Source organism: Wasmannia auropunctata, unplaced genomic scaffold, assembly GCF_000956235.1.
Source record: "Wasmannia auropunctata unplaced genomic scaffold, wasmannia.A_1.0 LD336111.1, whole genome shotgun sequence".
NCBI classification, from domain to species: Eukaryota; Metazoa; Arthropoda; class Insecta; order Hymenoptera; family Formicidae; genus Wasmannia; species Wasmannia auropunctata.
The window spans coordinates 2,241,406-2,264,613 of NW_012026779.1; the positions used below are offsets into that span (position 1 = coordinate 2,241,406).

General features: G+C 48.0%; 1 protein-coding gene across 1 annotated transcript in view; it reads left to right on the forward strand.

Annotated features, from left to right (window-relative positions):
* The window catches only part of LOC105450445 (RNA polymerase II degradation factor 1-like), a 98,175-nt gene that overhangs the window by 30,434 nt on the left and 44,533 nt on the right, over positions 1-23,208 (forward strand). The window contains exons 3-5 of the mRNA XM_011690288.1: positions 1,064-1,140; positions 3,075-3,245; positions 6,293-6,520. Of these exons, the coding sequence (XP_011688590.1) occupies positions 1,064-1,140; positions 3,075-3,245; positions 6,293-6,520 (476 nt within the window). The remainder of the gene's footprint in view (positions 1-1,063; positions 1,141-3,074; positions 3,246-6,292; positions 6,521-23,208) is intronic.

Here is a 23,208-nt window from a genome sequence, read left to right on the forward strand (position 1 = left end):
CCTCTTCTTGCAAAATAAATCTGCGACTACGCGGATGACCTCCGCCATAAACTTCGTGATAAAAGCCGCGGCATCGGCGGGCACATTCCCCTTTTTCTGCGGCAGTGCTGCCGAGGGTCGCTCTCGCCCTCAACTCTTTACGCGCGATTAAAGAATCTGTCCCTTGGCCAAAGTGCTTGTACTACGGAACTTTTGTCACTCGAAAATTATTTTCTTTCTGCCGCGAGATAATATTATCTCGAAGAAGCAACCTCATTAATTATATCGCTTCTTCGCGACGGTGTTAATAATTCCTAATTGTTCTATCAACCGCGATCTGTGAGAAATCAAAGATCAATTATGCCTTTACGTGGTTGGAGGAACAACGTTAAAATGTAATTTTGTACGAAGCTTTTATCTTACTCGTTTCCCACGGCTTTACGATGGGAACTGCTCGATTCCGCAATCCTCGCTCGCTTCTTAATGCGAATCGCAACGTCGAGACAGAAATCTAAATGATAAGCCACGATGGAACCCGGAGGCCGGAGGCACAAGTGCCAAACAATACAAAGCTGAGATTAAAAGTTTCTTGTGACGCGAGAACGAAAAACCGTGGTGCCGCATTAACGAGTGAGGATCTCATAAAAACAGGGATGTGCCCGAGGAAATCGAAATAAAATATGAAAAAAGGAGCGCATATCCTTTTTAGAAATTCGTTTTTCACTCGTCATATAGGCTCTGCTCTTAGAATATCTTTTGAATGCATTTGATTAATTTATCGTTGGCGGCATAAAGTGTGATTCTTCTTCGTGGCGTTGTCGTAGTGGGTTAAACAAATGCGAGATGTGTGTCGCGACGGACAAGGCGATTAAGGACGATAATGCGCGGTGTACAATGATACGACGAGGACCGTCACCGGTGTGAGACCGGTACTTATCTTCCTACGCGGATCCCTTGCCCAGCGACTAGAATAATTATTTAATTAATACCCTACGTAGCGGCGGAGTCCACCTCCGCGCTCGGTCGATTTAAATCCCTCAGATTAATACGAAACCTTTCTTTTCTCTCTTCTTCTTTGTTGCAGGCTCCGCGAGGAGAGGGGCGACGCCGAGAGAGCGCTGGCTTTGGACCACAAACCCAGGGACCTCAGCTCGCACAATGGTAAGATCACACAAGAATGCACGTGTATGCTCGATATCTTAAGTTTATTCATTAATTCTAAAAACGAATTAAAAACATTGCATAAAAAATAATACATAAAGACTTATAGTGATTTGCAATTTCCTACACTGAGAAAAAAAAGTGTTAAATCAAATGAATATTTCTTGATAAGTAACTATACTCTGTGATCACGGGCTGTCAAATATTTTGTTAATTCAACAAAATACTTGTTGACTCACAAAAATATTGTGTTAATATTATTGATGTATGTTTAATTCAAAAACATATATAATTGAATCAAAGACAAACTGTCAATAAAACGCATTTAATTGTTTCAACAATTTTTTTTTTCATTGTATTGATTAACAATTTGATGTGTATATCTATTTGCAATTATTAATCAACGATCAATCGAAAATGTTTTTCGATTATGTTATTCGATATGTAACATAAAAAATATTTTCATTTCTAAAAGGATGTTGTGAGTTACGCCGTGTTGTGGGCATTACAGTTTCTAATGTTATTTCTCGTATTCCTACCTGCCTGTTGTAGCGCCTGTCACATGGATTAAGTGTGTAACGCGAGATCCTTAATCGTCAGAGTGTTCCCTCCGGGAAACACGTACGGTCGATCGATGCGGACTCGAAGTCAAGCGGCGCAGAAAGATTTTTGACCGCGACATGGCGCGGCGCGGCGGTCCGAGAGTCCGCGCGCGTATTCGTTCTTTTCTGTATTTCTACCTTTTCGTTCTTCCCCTTCTGCCCCGTGTGTGTGTGTATGTGCGTGCGTATGCATCCGCGAAGCGGTCGAACGACGAACGTTTCGGGCGTTTAGGATCCCGGAGATTAAGTCCGATATCGGGTTACGTCCTGACCGCCGCGCTGCGGCCCCACATCTCCTTCTGATTCCCTATAATATTATAATCCGTCTGATGGAACTCTTTATCTTCCGCGACGGGCCCACCTCCGCCCGGGACACGTTTTCGACTTCCACCTACGTTTCGTATTTTTTGAACCTGTCAAATAATGTCCGTGCCGCACACGCGTACGAAGATCGATCGTATTTGCATATTTTAGTGCGCACGCAATTAGATTTGTGGCAATCAAAATCACATTTCACGCAAGAGAGAGCGAGAGAAAGAGAGACCCTCGATCGCGTGTGGGTTTTCGACTGGGACTCGCAGAGCCTTCAACGGCGGCCGGCGTATATGGAAGTCAATTTAACGTAAAAGATGTACGATTCATTAGATCGCGCCGGGGAAGAGCGCCGAGAAAACCGCGACCCTTCTCTTTCAATGGCCAACGAGGTACATGGTGCTCCGGCGCGGCGCGCGTATACGTGTGCGAACGCGGCAGAGGAGGCGCGCTGGTCCCTCGTACTATACGTACGAGATATCCGTTCCGAGTACTCGTGAGATCACGAGTGGCCCCGAAGCAATGCGTCAGCGCCGACGACCGTTGCCCAAACAGTATCTATCTATGTCAGGATTAAAATACTAGGATATCAAATACGCGCGCGAGCGCGCTTAGACGGACGGAGCAAGGAAAAAGGGATGCGGAAAGAGAAAGAGGTGGTCGGGACGGGTGGGCGGTCGAGGGAGAGAGATAGGGAGGGGACGGGGAACGGGGGATTCGAGGGAGTGGATAGTCCGCTTGTTCTCGTCTAAACGGGGGATGCGCGGCGGTAAATAAAATCCATCAACTTGTCAGTCCGGTCGATGGACGCGCTTCTCGTTCTTCGTAACCGAACGTTCTCCGGGAAAGATTGACGCCAGCTTTCCAGCGTTATCGTGCCGAGTGGATACACGGTTGCGTTGTCAATCCGACATACAACATACACAAAAGAGATATACCTTTACGTATAACACGATAGGCATGCGAGTATATGAATTGTAATCCCTAATTGATTTTCTCGCAATGTCCGTGCGTTTTCAGGCTCCTCCAACGGTCACAGCCCGGTTCTAAATCTCTCAAAAACGGCGGGAAGCGGAAGCGTGGGCGAGCAGTCCGGAAGCGAGGCAGGCGCGTCGCATCGTTCTCAAGACGACGAGGAGGAGGACGATAATCTGTCGGAGGACCTCGAGGACGACAATGAGAAGGACGAAGGTATGTTTCTGATGCGTGCGAGAGGCGAGGTTGAACCGCGAGTGACAGCTAGGAAGGATCTGCGGAGTTGTCGGCCATTTATATCTCTGATAAAGCGATCGGCTCGAAAGAGATCGTTCCCCTGGCAATCAATTAAAGCCGAGCGATAAAATGTGTTCTTTCGCTTTTAACGTTCGACGAATGTCAAAAGGACGATTTTGATTTGAAAGGGAGAGAGAGAGAGGGAGAGAGGGAGGGAGAGAGACGAAGAGAAAGGATTCGTGCTCGTGAAATAATTATATCGATTTTGCCGGACACGCCGCGTTTAAAGACGAGTTCTTCTAGACGACTGGCGGGTCAGGGCCTCTCATCCATCATCTCTACCGAGAGAACGCGGGGGACGCTTCGGGATTCGTCTTCCATCGCGCTCTGAGAAACGCGCCGCAGCGGTTGCCAAGTCGCATGTAGATCCGAACGTTTTTAATTGCCTCGAGTTTAGCGAAAGAACAACATTTCGTATATACAGATACTAAATGTAATTATTGCTTCGCAACTGCAGATCTATCGAACGCATTGTGTGCTGCTTCACGACATCGAATAGTCTTATTTCCATATCGGCGGAGTATTCATCAAAACACGCGGCACCCACGTGAGAAGCGTCACTGTCCGGGCAAAGCGATCATTAGACTCGTATCTTCGGTATTTAGTTTCATTTTTCTAATGAAAGATGGATCGAGAGATCGAATCTCCGTCTGAGCTTTGCTCACCGCTATCCCTGTGCCTTGTTTCGGCGCTCCGGATTCACCGAAGCGTCATAATCGTTTTGATTTCTAATCTACTCGACCATTGTCGCACCGGCATGTTAATTGGCCGGTCCAATTAATGGGGCCCCGAGGACTGCTCGTAAAGTCGCCATATCCACCACGTGAGGATCAATTCCACATCACGAATGCGTTTCCTACGAAAACGAAAAGCAAAACGGGAAGATGCGTTTGATCATCTCGCGTTGTCTTAATTAATTTCGTTTCCTTCGGGTTGCGATTTAATGCGACCGAGGGTCGGAGTCGTTAGGAGAAAGCGCGCCTCGCGCGATCACGAGTGATTTACGGACGAATCGAGACACGGCGGGTCTCGACGGGGGCGACGATATCGAGCCGTAAAAATTCGTGGCAATCATAAGATTATTCGCGGCCTTCGCGCCGCCAGAGGCTGGCTGGAAAACGCCGGGGACCCAAGTGCGTCCGCAAAATTAGGGGATCCCGCATGTACCCCCGAATTAGTGGGCCCCGTAAATTCCACGAAATACGCGAGTTAGACGTATAAATTTCGGGCGCGAGCCGTGTACGACGAGAGAAGAGGGGAGGCAGGGAAGAAAGGAGGGGGGATCAAATCCGTGTCTCGCAGCGTGTCGTACGCAATACATGCAGGGTACATCCTACCCCGCGATGCTCGCCCATGGTGATCGAAGTAGAACCACGTCGAACGCCCATGGGAGTGTACACGTTTGTGGAATGCAGTTCTGATTTAATGAGACGCGCGCGCCACTATCTCTCGCTCTCGTTCTCGGAATTGGTTTCACCGCGATTCGTCGTCGATCTCGCCGAATCCTTCGGGATCATTTTCGATTATCATGCTCGTTCGCTTCATCCAGAGATATGATTTTTTTTTTCACGTCACGGACTAGCTTATACGCGAGCTATAAATGCACGCATTTGATAATTTTCTTGTCGTTTTTTCTGATTCGGTGGTCGTTCTTCCTGCGTTCTCGTCGATGAGATTCGAAGGACGACGGACGAACTCATGCGCTTTCGCGGCGAGAAGATTCCCAGAGAATGGTGACTCTTGTCCTGATAATTGTAATGGGTAGGAAGATATAGGCGCGCGGAATAATGCTGAAAAGAAAAAAATGGGGAAAGGAACGTGCGCGATTTTAGGAGAGCGAGGGATCGAAAAGTAAGGAGAGGCGACGCGGCGCTTCCCTATCAAAAGGTGCCGGCACCGAAGGTGCGCTGAGCATTAAATCGGCCAATGGCAATAAGTAACCGATTGCCGAGTGGCGTTGTAGGTGCGCGCAGATAATTAAAAGACGATACAATAAACTACATATCGTTGGCCGTAAAGCAGCCGGGCTGCTAAAGCCCACGGTGTGGGCCGGGTACCACGAGCGATCACTTAAGCCTGGAACCCACGCAGACATCTTGTCTCACTGCCACACTCTCTCCGGGGCCCGGCGGCAATAACCATAAGGCATCCTTTATTCCGACGTTCCCGCTGAATCTCTTTCGCTGATCTCGGAGAACGATGGCCACGGATCCCTCTATAGCGCGACAGAATATCAGACGTGTGTCAATGCGTTTCGAGTAGAGCGTGTTTCCAAGAACGGCTGTCTCGAGCGATCAGCTCGGGGTGGTCCAGTTTGATTCTGGTTGTCAAAGTGACGAATAATACATGCATGTAACATTGACGATTCAGTGCAGCAAAGTTTCGAGTTTGAAATTGATTTTATCGAAAATTTTTAGCGGTGTTTTTTTTATAAGGTAATATTAAAAATACTAAAAATGTTATAATTTCACACGAACAATCATGTAAATTGTATTGTTAAGGTCATCAATATGATACTTCGTTTCCCCGCGCGGTATTTCACAGCGAGATGATACACAGTCGGTCGAGACGCGAGGAATCGTCCGAGGAACGCCGTGTAGCGTTCAATCACGGAATTTAATTCGCCCGCGTTGACATTAAATCAAAAAGTGGCGAAGGGTAACAAGTAGTCGTCGCGAGATTACGACTTCGAGACACGCACGCTGCATAAGTCTTCGCGGTCTGCCCCTCGTGCTTCGGAGTACGTTGTTCGATGTTCGTTATGGCGAATTTATCATTGACGTTTTGCTCCCGACAAACGACGTGGCGCTCTCGCCGAGAAGAAATGTTCACGCGAAAGGAGCTCCGCGCGTTGCAGAATAGACGGCATTTATTTATGGGAAGTTTCTCGGTGCCGTTCTTCCTGTCCGTCTTGTCGCCTCGAGGATTTTCCCTAACAGGAAATAACGTGGAAATTTTGCTTACAGATTTGTCGGACGTGCCGGAAAATCTGCCGTTGCCAGCACCGGGCTCGGAAAGTCCTCCCCAGGCCCTGAACTACTCGCAGATAGCCTCGGCGGCGGTCGCCGTGTCCCAGAGCGCCCAGGACCCCTCGGTCTCGAGTACGGAGACCCTGCTGAGGAATATCCAGGGCCTGCTCAAGGTCGCGGCAGACAACGCGAGGCAGCAGGAGAGGCAAATCAACTACGAGAAAGGTCAGTGGCAGGGCTTTCTTAAGACACTTGAGGGCGCTCTCCACAATTTCATTATCTTCCAGCTCTCCCAGAACCACATTAAGAGGCATTAGTCCCTGTCCCGTCGACGAGAGACCCCGCCACTCCTCCTCCTTCTCTCGTGTCCCCCTTCCCCTCTCTCCCGCTCTTTATCCAGCCTCATCTACCGCGTCGCCTCCCTCTCACGCATCAACCTTTGCGCTTGGCTTGCTTGTACCGCGTTAAGACCGTGGATACGTGAAATGAGAATGATAATAGTCGGGGAGAGCTGGACACATCCGAAAGTGAAGACCTGTAGCGTAATGACGCGATCACGAGTACCGCGCACGAATAATAGACATGAATCTTGCTTTTTAGCTTAATGTTAACTTTTAACGTGTATCTCGATATTTAATTGACGCTTTTCTCTGCAGCACAAAGTGTTTCAATATCCGCGTGTATTGAATCGTGTATAACTTAGGGTATTCGTAACGCACTATTATCACGAAATTTTCTTAAATCGAGCGTCCCTTCGAGCGGCGTCTCGAGAATGATTCGCGTAAATATTTTGCGCAAGAAGCAGCGTAAACTGCCCCAGTGAAATATTGCTCGCAAAAACATCGTCTTCGGCGTGTTAGGATTAAATTTAAGTGTCGCCGTTGCCGTAGATAGAGTTTGTACCGTAGATTGGTTACGATGAATGTAGGCAGGACCCATTAAGAACGAGTCTCTCGGCGCGGCGGCGAGATGACGTGCAGCATACGACTTCTTCTTTCTCATTAACGCGCGTGATAAATCGGCCGGCGTTATTATTAAATATGTTCGTCGCGAGATCTCGGAACGCCGCAGACGAGACGGAAGAAAATAAAAGAGGGGAAGAAAGAGGCCGGCGCGCACGGAATCGTTTCTCACGGCATCCAGGTTGCTTCGGGACTGGGGCGAACTTAACGAACATAACAGACATCTCGATGTAAATCGATAAGCCGTTTATGCGTTATCGATCGATCGTCGTTGCGATTTGTTTGCAACGACGATTGGCAGAGGATCGCGTCACGATGAAAGCGCCGATAGCGCGTAAGTGGCACAACATATGTACGCATGTATTTTCTATATATTAATATTTCCTATATATTAATATACGCTGTCATATATACGTAAGTAAATGAGTTGCCATTATAGCCATTAGTTGTTACAACTTATACGTGATAATTGTATTATCGAAGGAATATATACATATTGTTAATTGCAAAATGTAGCTGTAAGGGATTCCATGAATGTCTCGTAGATGAAATTGTGGAGAACGGAATGTACGAATAAAAAGCGCTATGTAAAACGACACGCAACGTCAAATTGATTTTAGCCGAGCGATCCCAGTTTATCGGCGTAATATTGGTAAATCACGTAAAAAAAAGCACGCTCTCGCACTGCTAGGCAATAATATTCTTATACAAAATCCTGTTCTTGGAGCAATCGTCCAATTTCGCTCGCAAACTGTCATCGATCGGCTATATCCGCTTCTGTTTTAACAACACGCCACCATCGATTATTATTGAAGTCTCGTACTTGCGTCACAGACTTTTGGCCTCGATTTAACCGCCACTTTGGAGTCCGGGATAGAAGTGTCAGTTAGAAAGTTGTAAGGTATTTTTTTTAGATGCATTTTTCTAAAATTATAATCATATTAGCGACACTTCATAGGAGATCAAACTGTGATCACATTTAGCGCCGAATGTAGTCTCGGCGAGTCTCGGATCGACTCGAAAAGACTGACCGACGTCGGGGACGTATCGCAATCCTCAGCGGGACGGGCCGGCGGACTCTCGATGTACGACGAGTGTCCCTTATCTGCGTTTTCGCAGGTTTTAAATGGCGGATCCCCATAAACGCGCCGATCCGATATCCAGCCGCGTCGAGTACCCAGGGCCACAGAGTCGCGCGTCCCAGCGGCGCGTTTAATAAATTCCGAGCGAAACGTAACCCCGGGACTTTAATTACCCATTAGCCGATACAAAGTGTCATTTTCAGGGCCGTTAACTAATGCGTTTTGCCGGCCCTAACGTTAGGAATGCCGGGCATCGCGACCTCGGCAACGGCGGCGGCGACGCTTAAGCCGCTCCTCCCCGCGGTTGCATGTGCAACTCGCCGACTTCGTAGGAGATCGGTTAGATTCTCGTCGAGGCGGGGAGATCCGATAAAAAGAAATCGACGACTCTCTCATGGCCGATGCCCCCTCGTCGCGCTCTCCACTCACCCCTCGTCACCGATTCTCACCGTTCACCGCCACCCTCGCGACTCGGCGACTTAACGAACAGTTCTCGACAACCGTGCCCTCTCCTCGCTATACGAAGTGCACGAGCACGATCCACTTGCATAATTCGTTGCTTTTCTTTTCGGCGCTCTCGACGACGTCGCGCTAACGATATCGCCGACGTGGGTTCCCGTTAAACGCGAGCGATGCAACAGGAAGAAAAATACTAACAAGCGGAAGAATATTTTAGCAATATTAATTAATAGTACAAATTTTATTTTAGTTTCTTTTTTATTATCAGTGTCGATTCAACAAAGATCCTTCAGTTGTTTTTCACGCATTTGCTGTCGTATCGGTAGTCCGATACGATGATTCATTCATCACGCAACGAGCGATTGGTGATCGCGATTGACAGATCTCTTTCCCGTTCCGCGACTCCTTGGAGTCGGCCCAGTAAACGCATGGATTTTAATAGGAAGAGACACGCTCGGTCGAGCGGCCGAGAAGCGGACTCGCGCGAGCACCGAACACGTGAACGCTAACGAGTTCATTTGGCGCACGTTGCGACGTTAAGCTCGGAATGCGCGGCGCGGCGGTTGTTGCTGGTCGGCTTAACAGATTCTGCGCGCGCGTTCGACGTGGAGATCTCCATGTAGCGCGAGTCGATCGACAGGCCGGGAAAAGGGATGGAGGTGGTGGAGGAGGAGGAGGAGGTGGAGGATAAAGGGCGTTGCGGTATAGAGAAAGGAAAGAAAAAAAAAAGAGCGGCGGCAGTCAACGACGACGACGACGACTACGGCGATCGGGGTAGCGGGCGGGGGCCGCGAGGGAAGTAGTCGGAAAGAGAGTAAGAGAGGCCCGATTTAATACTCGAACGAGCCAGCAGCTCGTTTTACACCAGATGGTTTTACATACGGCCACTATCGTGTTACGAACCTTCAGCCGTATGGGTGCATCCGTATCTCCGTCGGCACGAGATCCCGAGCGCCTTTTATACGTGCAGCGTCGCGCGCACACGCACGCGACATATACACACGCAGGCACACGCGCGCGTACCCCGCGCTTGGCCCGGTCGGTTTTAAGCCAATCCGGACGGGATGCCTTCGATGCGGAATATTATCGATATTATTCGTCTTTGTCAGACGGGGCCTCTCACGCGACCGCTCGTACAGGGAGGCCCGTGGCCCCATCGTTGCAGTCCTAAAAAGAGCGAGTCGTGACGTTCTCGCAGGCATGTCGGAGATCTGAAAGCGTTTATTTATTTTCTCTTGCTCGACTCGAGTTTCGTCAATGCGTTAATACATCGTGAGACACGTACTTAGATTTTTACGATGACGCGGAAACCCTCCGAAGATTGCGATGATCTTATTAAAACTACAACTCGGCTCGAGATCGTTAGGCAATATTTAAAACAAAATACATGTGACGGGTGTGTGATAGAATGAGAAATGTTTGAAGGCGATAACATATTTTTTAGCTAATTTTTTAGGCAAATGATTAAGACAGATTCATTAAAAATTTTTACAAATTATCAATGAGATTTAGTATTTTTCTCCACAATTTTTTCAATTATATTCAAGAATATTTTATTACTGATGTAATCCAGTCTGTCAATACGTAAACTGGAAGCCTCGCAAAGCGTTTTCTCACGTGGCTTAGCGCATTGTTTTCTTTACAAATGAAAAGGATAATTGCGGACGGGAGATCCTGCCTGAAAAAAAAATAATTCTAACGATCCTGCCCTTTTTTTTAATCAAAGATGCGCGATTTTCTCATTTATCGTTCAAATATTTGCTCGTTACGCATGAGGCGCACACGCACCTCGCAGCCAAGAAGGAGCGTTTCGTGAGAAAAAGAGGCGATCGTTTCTCTCTCGTTGCCGCCGGTAAGTTACATGCCGCACGAAGATGCGGACAATATGAGCCCGCCGAGATCCTGGCCGACCGAGGAGCCAGCGAGCGCGGCAGTGAGGCTACTATCTTCGATCCTCGACGAGATAAGGGGAGCGTAGGAGCCGTGGCGGGACCAACGGCGAGGATTATGTGTGGTGCATCGTGGTGTCTGGCGCGCGGGCCCCACGGGGCCCCCCCGGTTAAGGCTCCTCGAGCGCGGAATATAAAGAGGGGATTGAGTTGTAGCCGCGAGTGGAGGATCTTATGTAGATTCCTTGTAGATCGTGCACCCGATTCGATCGCGATCGGTTCTCTGTGCCCGGTACCGGGTTAATTAAAATTGTAGGAGCCCCAACATCTCTTTCGCCTTCTATCTCTCTTCTTTTCTTCTCTTCCTCTGCGGAACTCTCTTGTCCCTTAGCCATTGCCTCTCTTTGTGTCTTTTCCTCTCTCTCTCTCTCTCTCTCTCTCTCTCTCTCTCTCTTTGTCCGTTCTATTCTCCGCCACTTTCCTCGACGCCGCGAGCGACGTCTCTCCCTCCCCGCTTTCTTTGTATCTCGCGGCTTCTCTTTTTTCTCTTTCCGTCTTCTTCTCTCTGTTTCCCTCCTCGCTTCACGGTTGCTGCAACGCTGCGGCGACCGCATCTCGCTATACATAAACTCCTGCGATTTTCGGCCTCCGCTGCTTGGGAGGCTGCTCACGTGAAATCCTATTACCGCGAGCGACGATGCGGCACGACGGAGGAGGGCGGGGATGTGGCCGCTGGTACCAGCCATTCGAGTAGGTGTCTGGGTTACGAATGGAACGCGAATTATCGACGCCGCTGTCGTGGTAACATAGAGATACAAACGAGACGAGATCGTTTCCCGCGCTGATCGGTACGGCATCGCGATTGAGAGCCATTACAGTCACGCAAGCAATGTCGTCAATCACGAATTCCTCGATTATCGATGTCGCTTCAAGGCTACAGTAGTAGGTACTACAACCTGAGACCTTCAGGACTGCAAGGGAAATATTTTATACTTTCGAAACCACGAAATGATGAATATATGTTGTATAAGGATCCATTTGTGTCTCTTTGCCGGTGAGGCACGACCCAGCTCTTTGGCAGGCGAGACGGGAGGGACGGCGGACGTAAATATTTCGCAGTGCAAACAGAAATGTCGATACAAACGTCCCGAACGTCCACCTACCGTGAACTTTCGAGACGTTCGTGCCGTGATGGTTGCCTCCTCTCCGCTCGCGGTCGAATGCAGACTGATTGATTTATGCTTAACCCTGCCAACCGGCGACCCACCTACCCTTTCTCCCTTCCTTCGTGCGTGCAGGAGAGATAGGTTAGCTTAACCGAGGCTATCTCTATATCGCCCGGCGAGCAGCCATTATCGCGCAAACTATGTACGCACACGTGTATCGGCGGCACGCTTATTTTTTTCCTCTCCCCTCCCGTACTCCCTTTATTTTCCTCCTTCTCCATCTACCTTATCTTGTACACGAATCAATAAACGATCGAGTACTTTTTCGCTATCGCTCTTCTACGTTATAAAATTAATTAATTAAGTTTAAGTTTTTTTTCCTTCTCTCCGCTTCGAACAGTTGTTACGCAGAATGATTACATTAGCTCGATAAACCTAGAAATCGCCGCTTTTACGGCATCTTTTCATTTCGCATCTCGGCGGCTTTTATTGCCGTCGATTGTTTGCTTTAATTAGCGTCAGCAGGAAAAGGGGAGGGGGTAGGTATTGTCTTAGATTTAATTAAGAGTGGAATCGGTTTATTGACCTCCGAACCAAAGCGAGCCCTCCCTTGAACGGCCGCGACGCATCTCGGGGAATCGTTATATGGTGGCGCTTAGCAATAAATAGCTGGTACTTTTATTGCCCCGTGAGGAGAACAAGAGAAGACCTGCCGATCTTCCCGCAGGTAGAAGGTGAAACAAAAGAAGCGCACGCCGCATCGCGCGTACAGTAAACAGTTTAGTTTTCAAATTTTAAACGCCACGACGCCATAGGAGATGCTCCCGAAAGCGAGCGAGAGAGAGAGAGAGAGAGAGAGAGAGAGAGAGAGAGAGAGAGAGAGAGAGAGAGAGAGAGAAGGCGAGAGAGCGGGGCCTCTCTAAGCCATTAAATATTTTCCACACGATGTATGTACAATATTACGTGTAACATAGGTGTATGTTTACACGCATATCCGAGAAGAGCGCACGGTGCCAGACCAGAACAACTTCCTCTGCATACATCAATTACGCCTCTCGCGGTTCCCATTATTAGCCGCCTATAATTTATTACTTTCCACCTTAATAAGCATAATAATTCCCATGCTATTCTTCGTGCCGCTTCGTATAGCCGCCACGATGGTGATGGTGGCTGCTCCTCACTCACTCCCTCTCTCCTCCTCTTTCTCTCTTGCATTGCATATGCATATATATATATACCTATATATATATATATATATACATATATAAGTATATCCTATTTAAAAGAGAAGGCCATAAGTGTGTTCGCGCAGCGTACGTCTACGTTGGGCCGCCGACCTCTGACCCAGAGACAATCGTTAAGGTAGCGCATTGGACTGGCGTGCCCGGACCACAGATATTTAATTACCTCCGGAGCGGAACCGAGAGATGGGTCTCTGTCTCGGGGAATCGCGAGTGCTGAAGGCGCTCGTTTTGCGAGGGGAAGGATAGACGAACGAACGGAATGATTCGCCCGAACGAAGGCGAACAATATTGCAAAAACCGACCGGCGGAGAATCGTAACTCTCTCGGCTCCTTATATCTTCGTTCTGCATGCGCTCAACTTCCATTTGCCCACGTGATGGTAACAAGACTGACCGGGAGAAGGAAACCGTTTCTTGTTGCGTCCGACCGACCGACTCGACCGTGTATGCTTTTTGGGCATCTTCCCGGGTATCGGAACTACCAGCGCAACCACCCTCCCGGGGCGCGTGACACGGGCCTCTACATCGGCGTTTATAACTCAGAAGCCCGGCCTTAGTATCGACTACAAATTGTCGCGAAGAATGTTCCAATCGGCCATTATAAGATATTTTATGGTCTTTTTTGTGTGCATTTCTTAATAATTACCATGATTTTGGAAATTATGAAATTATCAAAAATTTTATCATTTTCTCTGTATTATGTCCTCACGCAAAATAAGTATTGTTTAAAAAAAAATCGAGTATTTCTTGATTTCTATTTGGTATCTTGTTTCGCGTCAAATTCGAGTATTGTCCGCAGTATTCACAAGAGAGGCGCTTCTAATGAGATTTCTCGGCGCCCAGGGTGGACCTTGTTGTTACTTGTAAATCGCAAGGAAATGAGAAGCCGGACGCAGGGAACAGCGTACGCATGTGCATGCAACACTCGTGGGACGCATGTGCACTGCACGGTGAGAGGTATATGCGAAAGGCATCCCGTACGAAAGAAAGGCTAATAAAAATCGCGAGGACAATACGATGTCGCCGGTCGGTGCGCGCCGCGGACGTACTCGATTCCCACCTGGAGAACCGAGCTGGAGAACACCCTTGGATTGTCAATTAAAGAAATCGCAGGAGGAGGAAACCGAGCTCGTATTCCTGGCCACTAACACAAAAAGAATCGAAAAAAAAGAGGGACAGAAAAGGCGAAAGGGAAGAATAAACGGTCTGCGGTCGGTAACGCGCACGAGAGACTTGTGCTCGGAACGAGCTCCAAATGAGCACGCGGGAGAGATGCGGAAGGCGTTGGAGGAGGAGGCGGTAGCGAAGAAGCGGAGAGAAGCGGAGAGGAAAGAATTTCGCACAGGGAGAAGGGGCTCCGATGGTGCTAGGGAGGCTAATAAATTATGCCTAACACGGGGAACAACTAGTTGATTATTTATTTAACAATAAAAGGAACCACGGACCCTCCTCGTCCTCGGACCGACCGCGCGCGGTTCTTCTTCTTCGCCGGCGTGCAAATAAGTTTCGCGTTGGTCCCAGCGCGTATACGGTTTCGCCACGGATATCTGTGTTTGTCTAGCGGGGGAAATAATTTCGTCTTAATGACGTCCTAAATAACGCTAAATCCGACTGCTTCCCGGGAGAGTAGACAGAATAAGTGGTCGTCTAGAAACTTATCTTCTACACATTTCTAGATCATGTGGACGATCAACGTACGCGAGACGTTCTTTCCAAGAAAAATTGCACCGCTAGAGTATTCGATTTTAACAAGCCAGTCGGTGTACTCGCTATTCGGGTTACAAGGTGTCGGTACGTTTTTCTCGACTTCCGATCTCGGAAAAGATCTCACCCCGCGTGGAAGAAAGGTGCGGAGTACAAACGATAAACTGCGCATTTTCACTCAGCGCGGTGGTGTCACTTAAATTCCGGATTTAACGATCGTGCGGAGACATCGATCCTTCGTACTCGTCACCACCTTGTACTTGCATACAACGCGAACGTCTCGAAATTAAGTAACAAAATGGCCGTTCGTATACGAGGGAAACGGTCGCGAGGAGATCTCTCTGCGGAGAGAAATCTTTGTCTTTGGCAATTTCGCATCGACGACGATTATAAACCGAAAATTTACGGCGCTTCTCGGCGTCGTAGTGGGATTCGCGAGAAGGTCGGGAACGGAAAACAAACGCAGCGCGACGGAGAGTCCCCTCACGCCGTTATCCTCCAGCTGGTTCGCGACTTTGTTTCGCCGTATGGCGAATTTTATTGCCTTCCGTATTTAAGTGTCATCGGGAGAAAGAGGAGGAGAAGAGAGAGAAAGAAAAGGAGAAAAAGAGTGCAGCACGCTTCTCCCTCGCGCGCCTTCCCTTCGTAGAATCGTCCCTCAGAATTGTCCGCGCGATAACCATCGAAATTAATTACGCTCTCGGTGGCGTCATTTCAACGTAATGCCAGCGTCGCATATACACACGCACGCATCGCGCAATTATCGCAATTTTCGTACGTATTTCCGTACGTGATCGGACGTCGCACGGGATCGTCGCGCGGCGTTGTGAATTAACTTGCCGTGTTTTCCGCGGAATTAAATTAAAATCGCTTCCGGGCTCGCGCTTTCCGAGCTCGCGCGGATAAGATCACCGCCTGCGGAGGGCGGAGGCAAAAAAAGGATAGAGATTAATTACGAAGGAAATGTCGCGACGTCGCCAACGCGGTATCGACGTGGCGCGACGTTGAAAATAAAACGCGACGGAGGCGCGGCGCGACCGTACAGCGACCGACGAGGAGGAAGCGAGATACCGGGGTGAGCCGGGATAAAAAAGAGGAACTTGACCTACCGCAGTTTTAACTACCGTTCAATTATATAGTTTGCTTTCGGGTCGTCGCGCGGACGAATAAAGCGTGTAATTTACCGGCAATAAAAGGGCAGTAGTAACGGCCGCGCGTGAGAGAAGTGGACGAGGAGAAGGGGAGCACGCTGTGTGTGTCGTTAACGACGTCGTTTATTGCCACGAGGAACGAATATTTTGTTGCAACTCGACGAAGCGACAAAGCGTTTCGATTCGCGGCGCGACGAGAGATCGCGTGAATTCGCGCCTGTACAGAGAGCGAGAAGCGAAGCGGTCACGGCGCGCGAGAGGGCACGTTTTACTGCCGCCGAGTTTCGATAAAAGTACAATATAAGAGAACCGGACGCGCGAAAAGAAGACAAAGAAAGAAAAAGAGAGAAAGAAAAAACGAATTTTTGGACTAAACGTTTTAAGACTATCACGTCGCGAGAGTGTCGTTGAACGCCTTTTTTCTCCGCGCCATGACGCGATAATTGGATTTCGAAACGACGCCCTTCCTCGTCAGTTAATGCGTATAATCGCGGATAATGCGCGCGATAATCCGCACCTACGACGCTAATTTTCTTGCGTGACATCAGCAGAGGGATTAGACGAGGAGGCGCGGACTTAAGTGCGACGAGCAGAACGGAGAGAAATGTATAACTCGCGTGCATTAACTTGTTTCTTCTTCCTTTTCTCTCCTAATCTTTCTCTCTCCCTCTCTATCGTTGCGTTGATCTATATGTACTTAATTATTAATTTACTAATTGAGCGGTTGCGCTTCGTATTATAAGAACTGTATCAGTTTTATCTCTTCGGCGAAGTCGAGCGCCGCTTACTCGAATCGGCACGCCGGCGTACATAGTGCGGCTAGGTATGCGTTGGCGCATCTAAAAAAAAATAATATACAACTTCCGACACTGTCGTGTCCATAAAGATGGTATCAGCGCGTAGGTGCTGAGCCACACGGTGATGTCTTATTACATTGGGCAGTTATTTACGATCGTTCCGCAGAAAGAAAGGTAAGACGTGGAACGAGACGAAAAAAGTGCTGGCATTGAGAGTTGAGTCGCTTCGGCGCTTTCAACACGCGATGCGAAATCTGTTTAATTGCTTATATTCTCTTAGCGATTAATTTTTATTCTCAAGAGAATCGAAAAGAGAGAAAGAACGAGATGCATAATTTTAAAGGAAAAACGATTAAATTATATTTTTGGAACGTATAATCTTTTCCATCTCTTTCTAAATTGCGATCATTTTTGTAGAAATGAACGGAATGAAGAGACGCGGCCTAAAGTTAAATGTCAATGACGTAATTGGCGAATGCGACATCAATGAAATTAATAACGTGCGCGGGGCCGCAGTATAATTTTAAATTACACCTGCGCACAGCGGCACTTTTAACGTGGTAAGCCCGCGGCGCACTTACCAACTTTTTATTGACGCAATTCGCATTTGAAAAACGCTGCGATGGAGGAGGAGTTCTTTCCAACATTTGTTTTTCTCTCTCGTGCCGCGCCGCGCCGGCCCATGCAACCTGTCGAGATAACGAGCGGGCAGTCCTCCGGTGCAACGCGACAATCTTAATGATAATTTTATACCGGGAATTATTACCCGGTCGTAATAAGCGGACACTCGATTATAGGCGCGCCTCGTCGCTCGGAGCGCGTCATCGCGCGTCGCGTCGCGTCGCGTCGTCCCCGCCGTGTTTGTAACTCCGAGTGTGTGTTGTGCGAAGATGAAGATAGCCAGAGCGAATTCATTAGAACGATTGTTAATTACGGTCTCGAGTGACATACGGGAGTGGATCGGGGGAAGAAGGGGCGACGGAGAGGAGGGAACGACAGCTGTTTCTCGCACGAGGGGCGGAGGAGTCAAAGGAGAGGTGGGCCCCGATTTTTACAACTCGTGCCGTTTCCGGTGCACGCGATACGTCACCGCCGAACGAGCGTGCGTCAAATCAATAAACCAGAAGGACTGAGAATAAGAAGGAGTTCTCTCTCTTCCTCTTTCTTGATCGCTTCGTTTCGCGACGGGCCCGGCCGAAATCGTGAGACGCAGAGGGAGAGGAGGGCGGCGGACCTTCCGTATAAATCGGTGCGCCGTTATCGTAACGAAATCGCCGATCTGATTAAATTGTATACCCGCGCCCGGTAATTAAGCGGTGGATTAGGAAGCGGAAGGTACGCGCCCTCGTTAAAGGATATGTATCCTGTCTCTTTCTCTCTCTCTACGGGGTCGTTAAAGGATTATATTATTATTCGATAAACTGTGGAAAGAATTCTCGCCGCGACCGTACCGCCTGAAGGTTTTACGATCGCGAGCCATTAATGTCTTCGCGCTGTGCATGGCCGCACTGGCATGCACATGCAGACAGTCAAACAGTCGTAATAATGATAAAGATCCAGCTACGTGGCGGTGTGTCGTCAGTCTTTCGTTGCAGGAAGGGGAGAAAAAAAACGGTTAATGGTTTTAGCTGTCTTTCGGACGTGTGCATTTTCTCCATTCATCTTCTCGATTTTGTTGATTCAGACTAATATCTGTCTTATAAATGCAGGAAAATGCGGGAAAAGCGTCAAAAGCACTATTTGACTCTTCCATAAGAATCTCTTTTGCTTTTCCACAAGTTAGCTATTCTAATTATATTCTACGTCTAGTCTAATTCCTGGAGATAAATCACGAAGTTTTCATGTTAAAGTATTCAAGGAACTAGCTTGTTTCAGTTCGTAATTAAACATTCGTTATCGGTCTAATATCAACACAGCTCTCTTAGATCGATAAAGTTTGAAGTTCTTGTTCGCGTGTAACTCGAATGTGCAATAATTCCGTCGGATATCCCGTAGGATCTATTCCCGAGGGAGAGGGCGAGAATGGGATTATCTCGAAACGCGAAAACGCTCTTCGGCATATCTCTCCGCGCGAGAGTTCAAGCGAAGAGAACTTTAACGTCGAGATATGCCGTACGACGAGATATTGATTGTTGCACGATCGGTCGGCTTGTAAGATTTAATGGAAATTATTTGAATTTTTTAATTCGACGTCAACGGATGTTTTTATTTTATATGATATACTTTATTAATTGAATTTATATTCATTAAACTTAATAGGATAATGTGATATTATTATTATCTTACTAGATGAATATTCTGAATGTTGGCAGATATGAAAAAAATTAGATTCTCTTTATTTTTGAAATTTTATAATAAATAATACAATTTTTTTTCTGTTTTTATACGATTTTGCATCCGTTAGTTTTAACGTATTTCACAAAATTATATGATAAATTCATGAATTACTACGAATTAAAAGTAAAGATACATTTGACACATTTTACGAGGATAATTTTCCTCCAAGCGATCTTCAGGAGGCGATAAATCGTAGCGCAAAACCGATTCGCCCGACGCTGATTCTGTGTGAAAATAATCGACGGAGGAGAGACGGCTCCGCGTCTCCCGATAAGACGAGACAAGAACCTTCGATAATCTGCCAATGAAGCTGTGGGCAAGAAACCCGACGCCCACCTACGTGCGTCGGCAGTTTTAGTGCGTACCGAACTCGAAGACCTAGCTGCTGCGATCTAATCCTATTTTCGTTAGATCCGTTAATGGTTAATGGGAGGCAAAGTGGTCAGCGACCGGAACAAGGGCTAAGTCCGTCTTAAATCCCGTAGGAGGAGGGAAACCCTTGTAGCCCTTAGCCAAGGACCGTAATCCGCATGGGATAACTATTGGCTGCGCTGTTGCTTCGCCGGGGCCAAGTCAAACTGTGCCGAGTGCGCGAGAAAGTTTTAATTATTATCGACAACCTGGCATTCTGCAAATTTCGCGCGATAGGATGTGCTTATTTCGTGGAAAGCACGGAGAGATTGAATAACCGTGTGCGTGTTAATATAACCGTAATTGGAGCAATACGTTTCGCTTTAACTAAAACTGCATATGTAGGTACGAGGAATTTAAGTATAATAATTTTTTGCAATTATAACAACCTGAGCTTCAATTATAACATTCGTCGAGAGATCGCGGAGGGCATGGAGATGTCGTTAACATTGGTCGACAATTGAAATTCAGCGGAAGGAGTATCTCGCCGCGAAGGAGAACCCGTGCCCGGAGGACAGAACTAACTCGCCGGGGTATATACTTAATCATTATTCGGCTGTAACATGCGCAAGGGTAGAAACAACAATATTCTCGTTTCCAGCGGCTCGGCGGCCCCGCGGCGCCCCGCGTCTTGCGGCGGATCTTCTCGTAGGCAAATAGTGCAACATCGGGATTAATGAGGATTAGGGTGCGAAATTTATGAAATTCGAGTTTGCTTTGGCCGGCGACGCGACGGGCTTCGACGGGTCTCCCTTTGAGAAACACAAAACGACCGCAAAAGCGATCGAGACGCGAAATCTCGAGATCGCGCGTACGTAATTAAGATGCACGCAAGAAGAAGACATTTTAAGGAAATTTTTCGGGGGGAATAACTTTCTTCGAAAGAATCGCGCAGAGAGGATACGCGTACCACCGTGAGGGTATCACGATGCAAATAAGAGAATGCCAGACGCGCGATCCCCGGGGCTGTAAATTACCGAAATAATCCGGCGGTTAATTCCTGCCCGAGCTTTATTACCGCTCTTGATCCGTTAAAATTAAATTCATAAATACCCCGCCGATCTCGCGCGCGATCTCCTTCTCGTCTACTCGTTTATGTAAATATTTCATTCGTCCTTCAAAGCATCACGACGATCATGACGTTTTCGAACGAGTCACGAAAAGAAGAGGCCTGGTGTTTCGTATAGGCGCTAGACGGGCGCTTGTATACGAAGGAGAGTGAGTTGTAACACGAAAACTACATTATACTATTCAAACGATTGCGGGCCGCGTGCGGGCAAGTTGACATTGTTGTTTCTGAGGGTCGCCTTAGGGCCCTGCGAATATCTTAGCGTCGAGTGTACCCAGCTACAGAGATATACATACATTCGCGGCGGACAAGTGTGTACGTGTATATATTTATATGTATGCACACATAATATCTGTGCTTGTGCGTTGCCTGTGTGTACACCGCGTCGTGGTACAGGCCCTCGGGGGTTGTGAACGCTATACCGCAGCCTCTCTCTCTCTCTCGTCTTCCTGCGACCGTATATACTAATCAATAACCATGAATCGCTCCGGTAACAGTGCCATGCACGTTCCGTTGCACCGTTATTGTTACTACGCGAGTGCTCGCGCCACCGTGAAAATTATTATCGCCAACGATCCTAGGTCCGCTCGAGCCCGCCCGCGATATCGTCCGCCGTCCGGCGAGAAACTCGTAAATCGTGATGAGCGCAGCTCTCGGAAATGTATCCGCCGCTAACACTACCGAACATCACGGTCGAGAGATGCATATGAACGTATGCACACATGAAAGCGTAAGCGATAAAAAGGACTTAACTACTTTGAAAGATTCGAAATGACATCGGAATAATTTGTCAAATATTAATTACGCACCTCTCATTCATCTTTTTATATATTTGTCACTGAGTGATCTTTTGATACACAAGAAGAATAATTTGGCAGCAATTATAGAATAGTTTAATAAAAATTAATGTAAAATGAATATAAAATGTATCGCATAATTTCTTCGCTGCTTATATTTCTCTGCAGCTCAGACTGAGATAACGAAATTGACCGACGGACAGTTTCTCGTCATTAATTACCATCTATAATCTGTCGTGGTTAAAGCTGGTCTCGCCCGCAGCGGCGAAGAAAGCACGTAGGGCAGAATCCTGTTTCGCAAGCGGCTGAATACGGCCGCTAAAATTAAAGATATAATTCTCGGTTTATGAGCCGGGTCGCGATTAGGGCTCGTCTAATTGACATAAGAATGATAGAACGGGTCCGGGCTTTTATAACCGAACGGAACGGCGCGGCGCGGTGGAATCATTTCCTTACGAGGAAAGCGAGTAAAGCGCTTTTCACCACGGCTAATATTAATCCCTGCAATTTTAATGCTCACGACCCCGCAGCCAAATTTCAATAAGGTCGCTCCTCCCCCACGGCGAGGAGCGCCGAGCTCGCATAATTGATTTCCAGCTTTTTTTTCCCATCGCGACAAACTTTTCCAGCCGTCCCTCGGCGAGACTCACCGCCGCGCCGCTTTGCGCCGTAAAAAGAACGTAAGATCTGAGGAAAGGCATTTCGCACATGGCGTAGCATCTGCCTCCAGGCGGAGAATAATTCGGACATCGCGAAATCGAATCCAGATGTGCTCTTTAGGCAGGTTGTATCGTACGTACCAATTGCAAAAAAAGACGGTTTCTTTCTTTGTTTAAAAGTTGACTGTTCAGCTTTGTTTAAACACGGAACCATTCACGAAGCGTAGCACGCGCGACGATCGAGAGAAACGGGAGCCGATGTTCTCTCGAGATATTCGTCACGGCATAGATTTGAGAGGCGTTTTCGCGAGTGAGAGAAAGATAAGCGAGCGCGGAGCGGAGTAATCGTTAAAGCATCTCGGAATCAAGTCGATCCGGAATAAGCCTCGGGGTGGGATGCAAGGGCTGGTGTTTTGTCGACGACGATCTCTAATAAAGTTCAATTATCCCCGGAAACGTTTGAGCGAGAGCGGATCGGGGGTGGGTGGGGGAAAGCAGAATGTAGAAGATACGGGAAAGGGGGTAACGGGGCGGGGTGAAAGGTACCCAGGGCCGTCGAGAGAAAGAGAAACCGGGAGAGATGATAATCTAAACGATCGCAAAGTGGGCTGCAGAAACGCGCCGAAATTGGCAATAACAGGGTGGCGAGGGGATAACGGGGGCCACGGGGGACGGGGAGGGGTACGGGAGGGAACACAGCGCGCGGCGTATATACCATGGGGCCCCGGCGCGAACTTCCTATTCTGGTTAGCATTCAAATTGAATCTTCGTGGCGGCCGGTCGTGAAGAGTTACCGCCGTTAATGGACCTCGCAAACGCTCTCAAATTGCTGGCAGACTGCTGAGACGACGCGGCCCTACCTAATCTACCAGCTTGATTCTCTGTCAGGTTTCATCTCTTTCTCTCTTTCTCTCTCTGGCGCTCTCTCTCTCTTTCTCTCCCCCTCCCCCCTTCCCATTGCTGCTACGGCTTGAACGTATGTCGCGAAACTTTTTGGATTCTCCACGAGAGCCCGGGTCGGGAAATAATTGCTGCTAATACGACGGTAGCGTATACACGAGCCTGCAAAAGAGTCCTTTAAAAGCTCGCGAAATGCGATAAGCGGATTAAACGTTGTTTCGAATTTTGTTATACTTCCCCGATGAAATACGAAAACGCCACACGTGAAAAATGAATACAGATCGAAA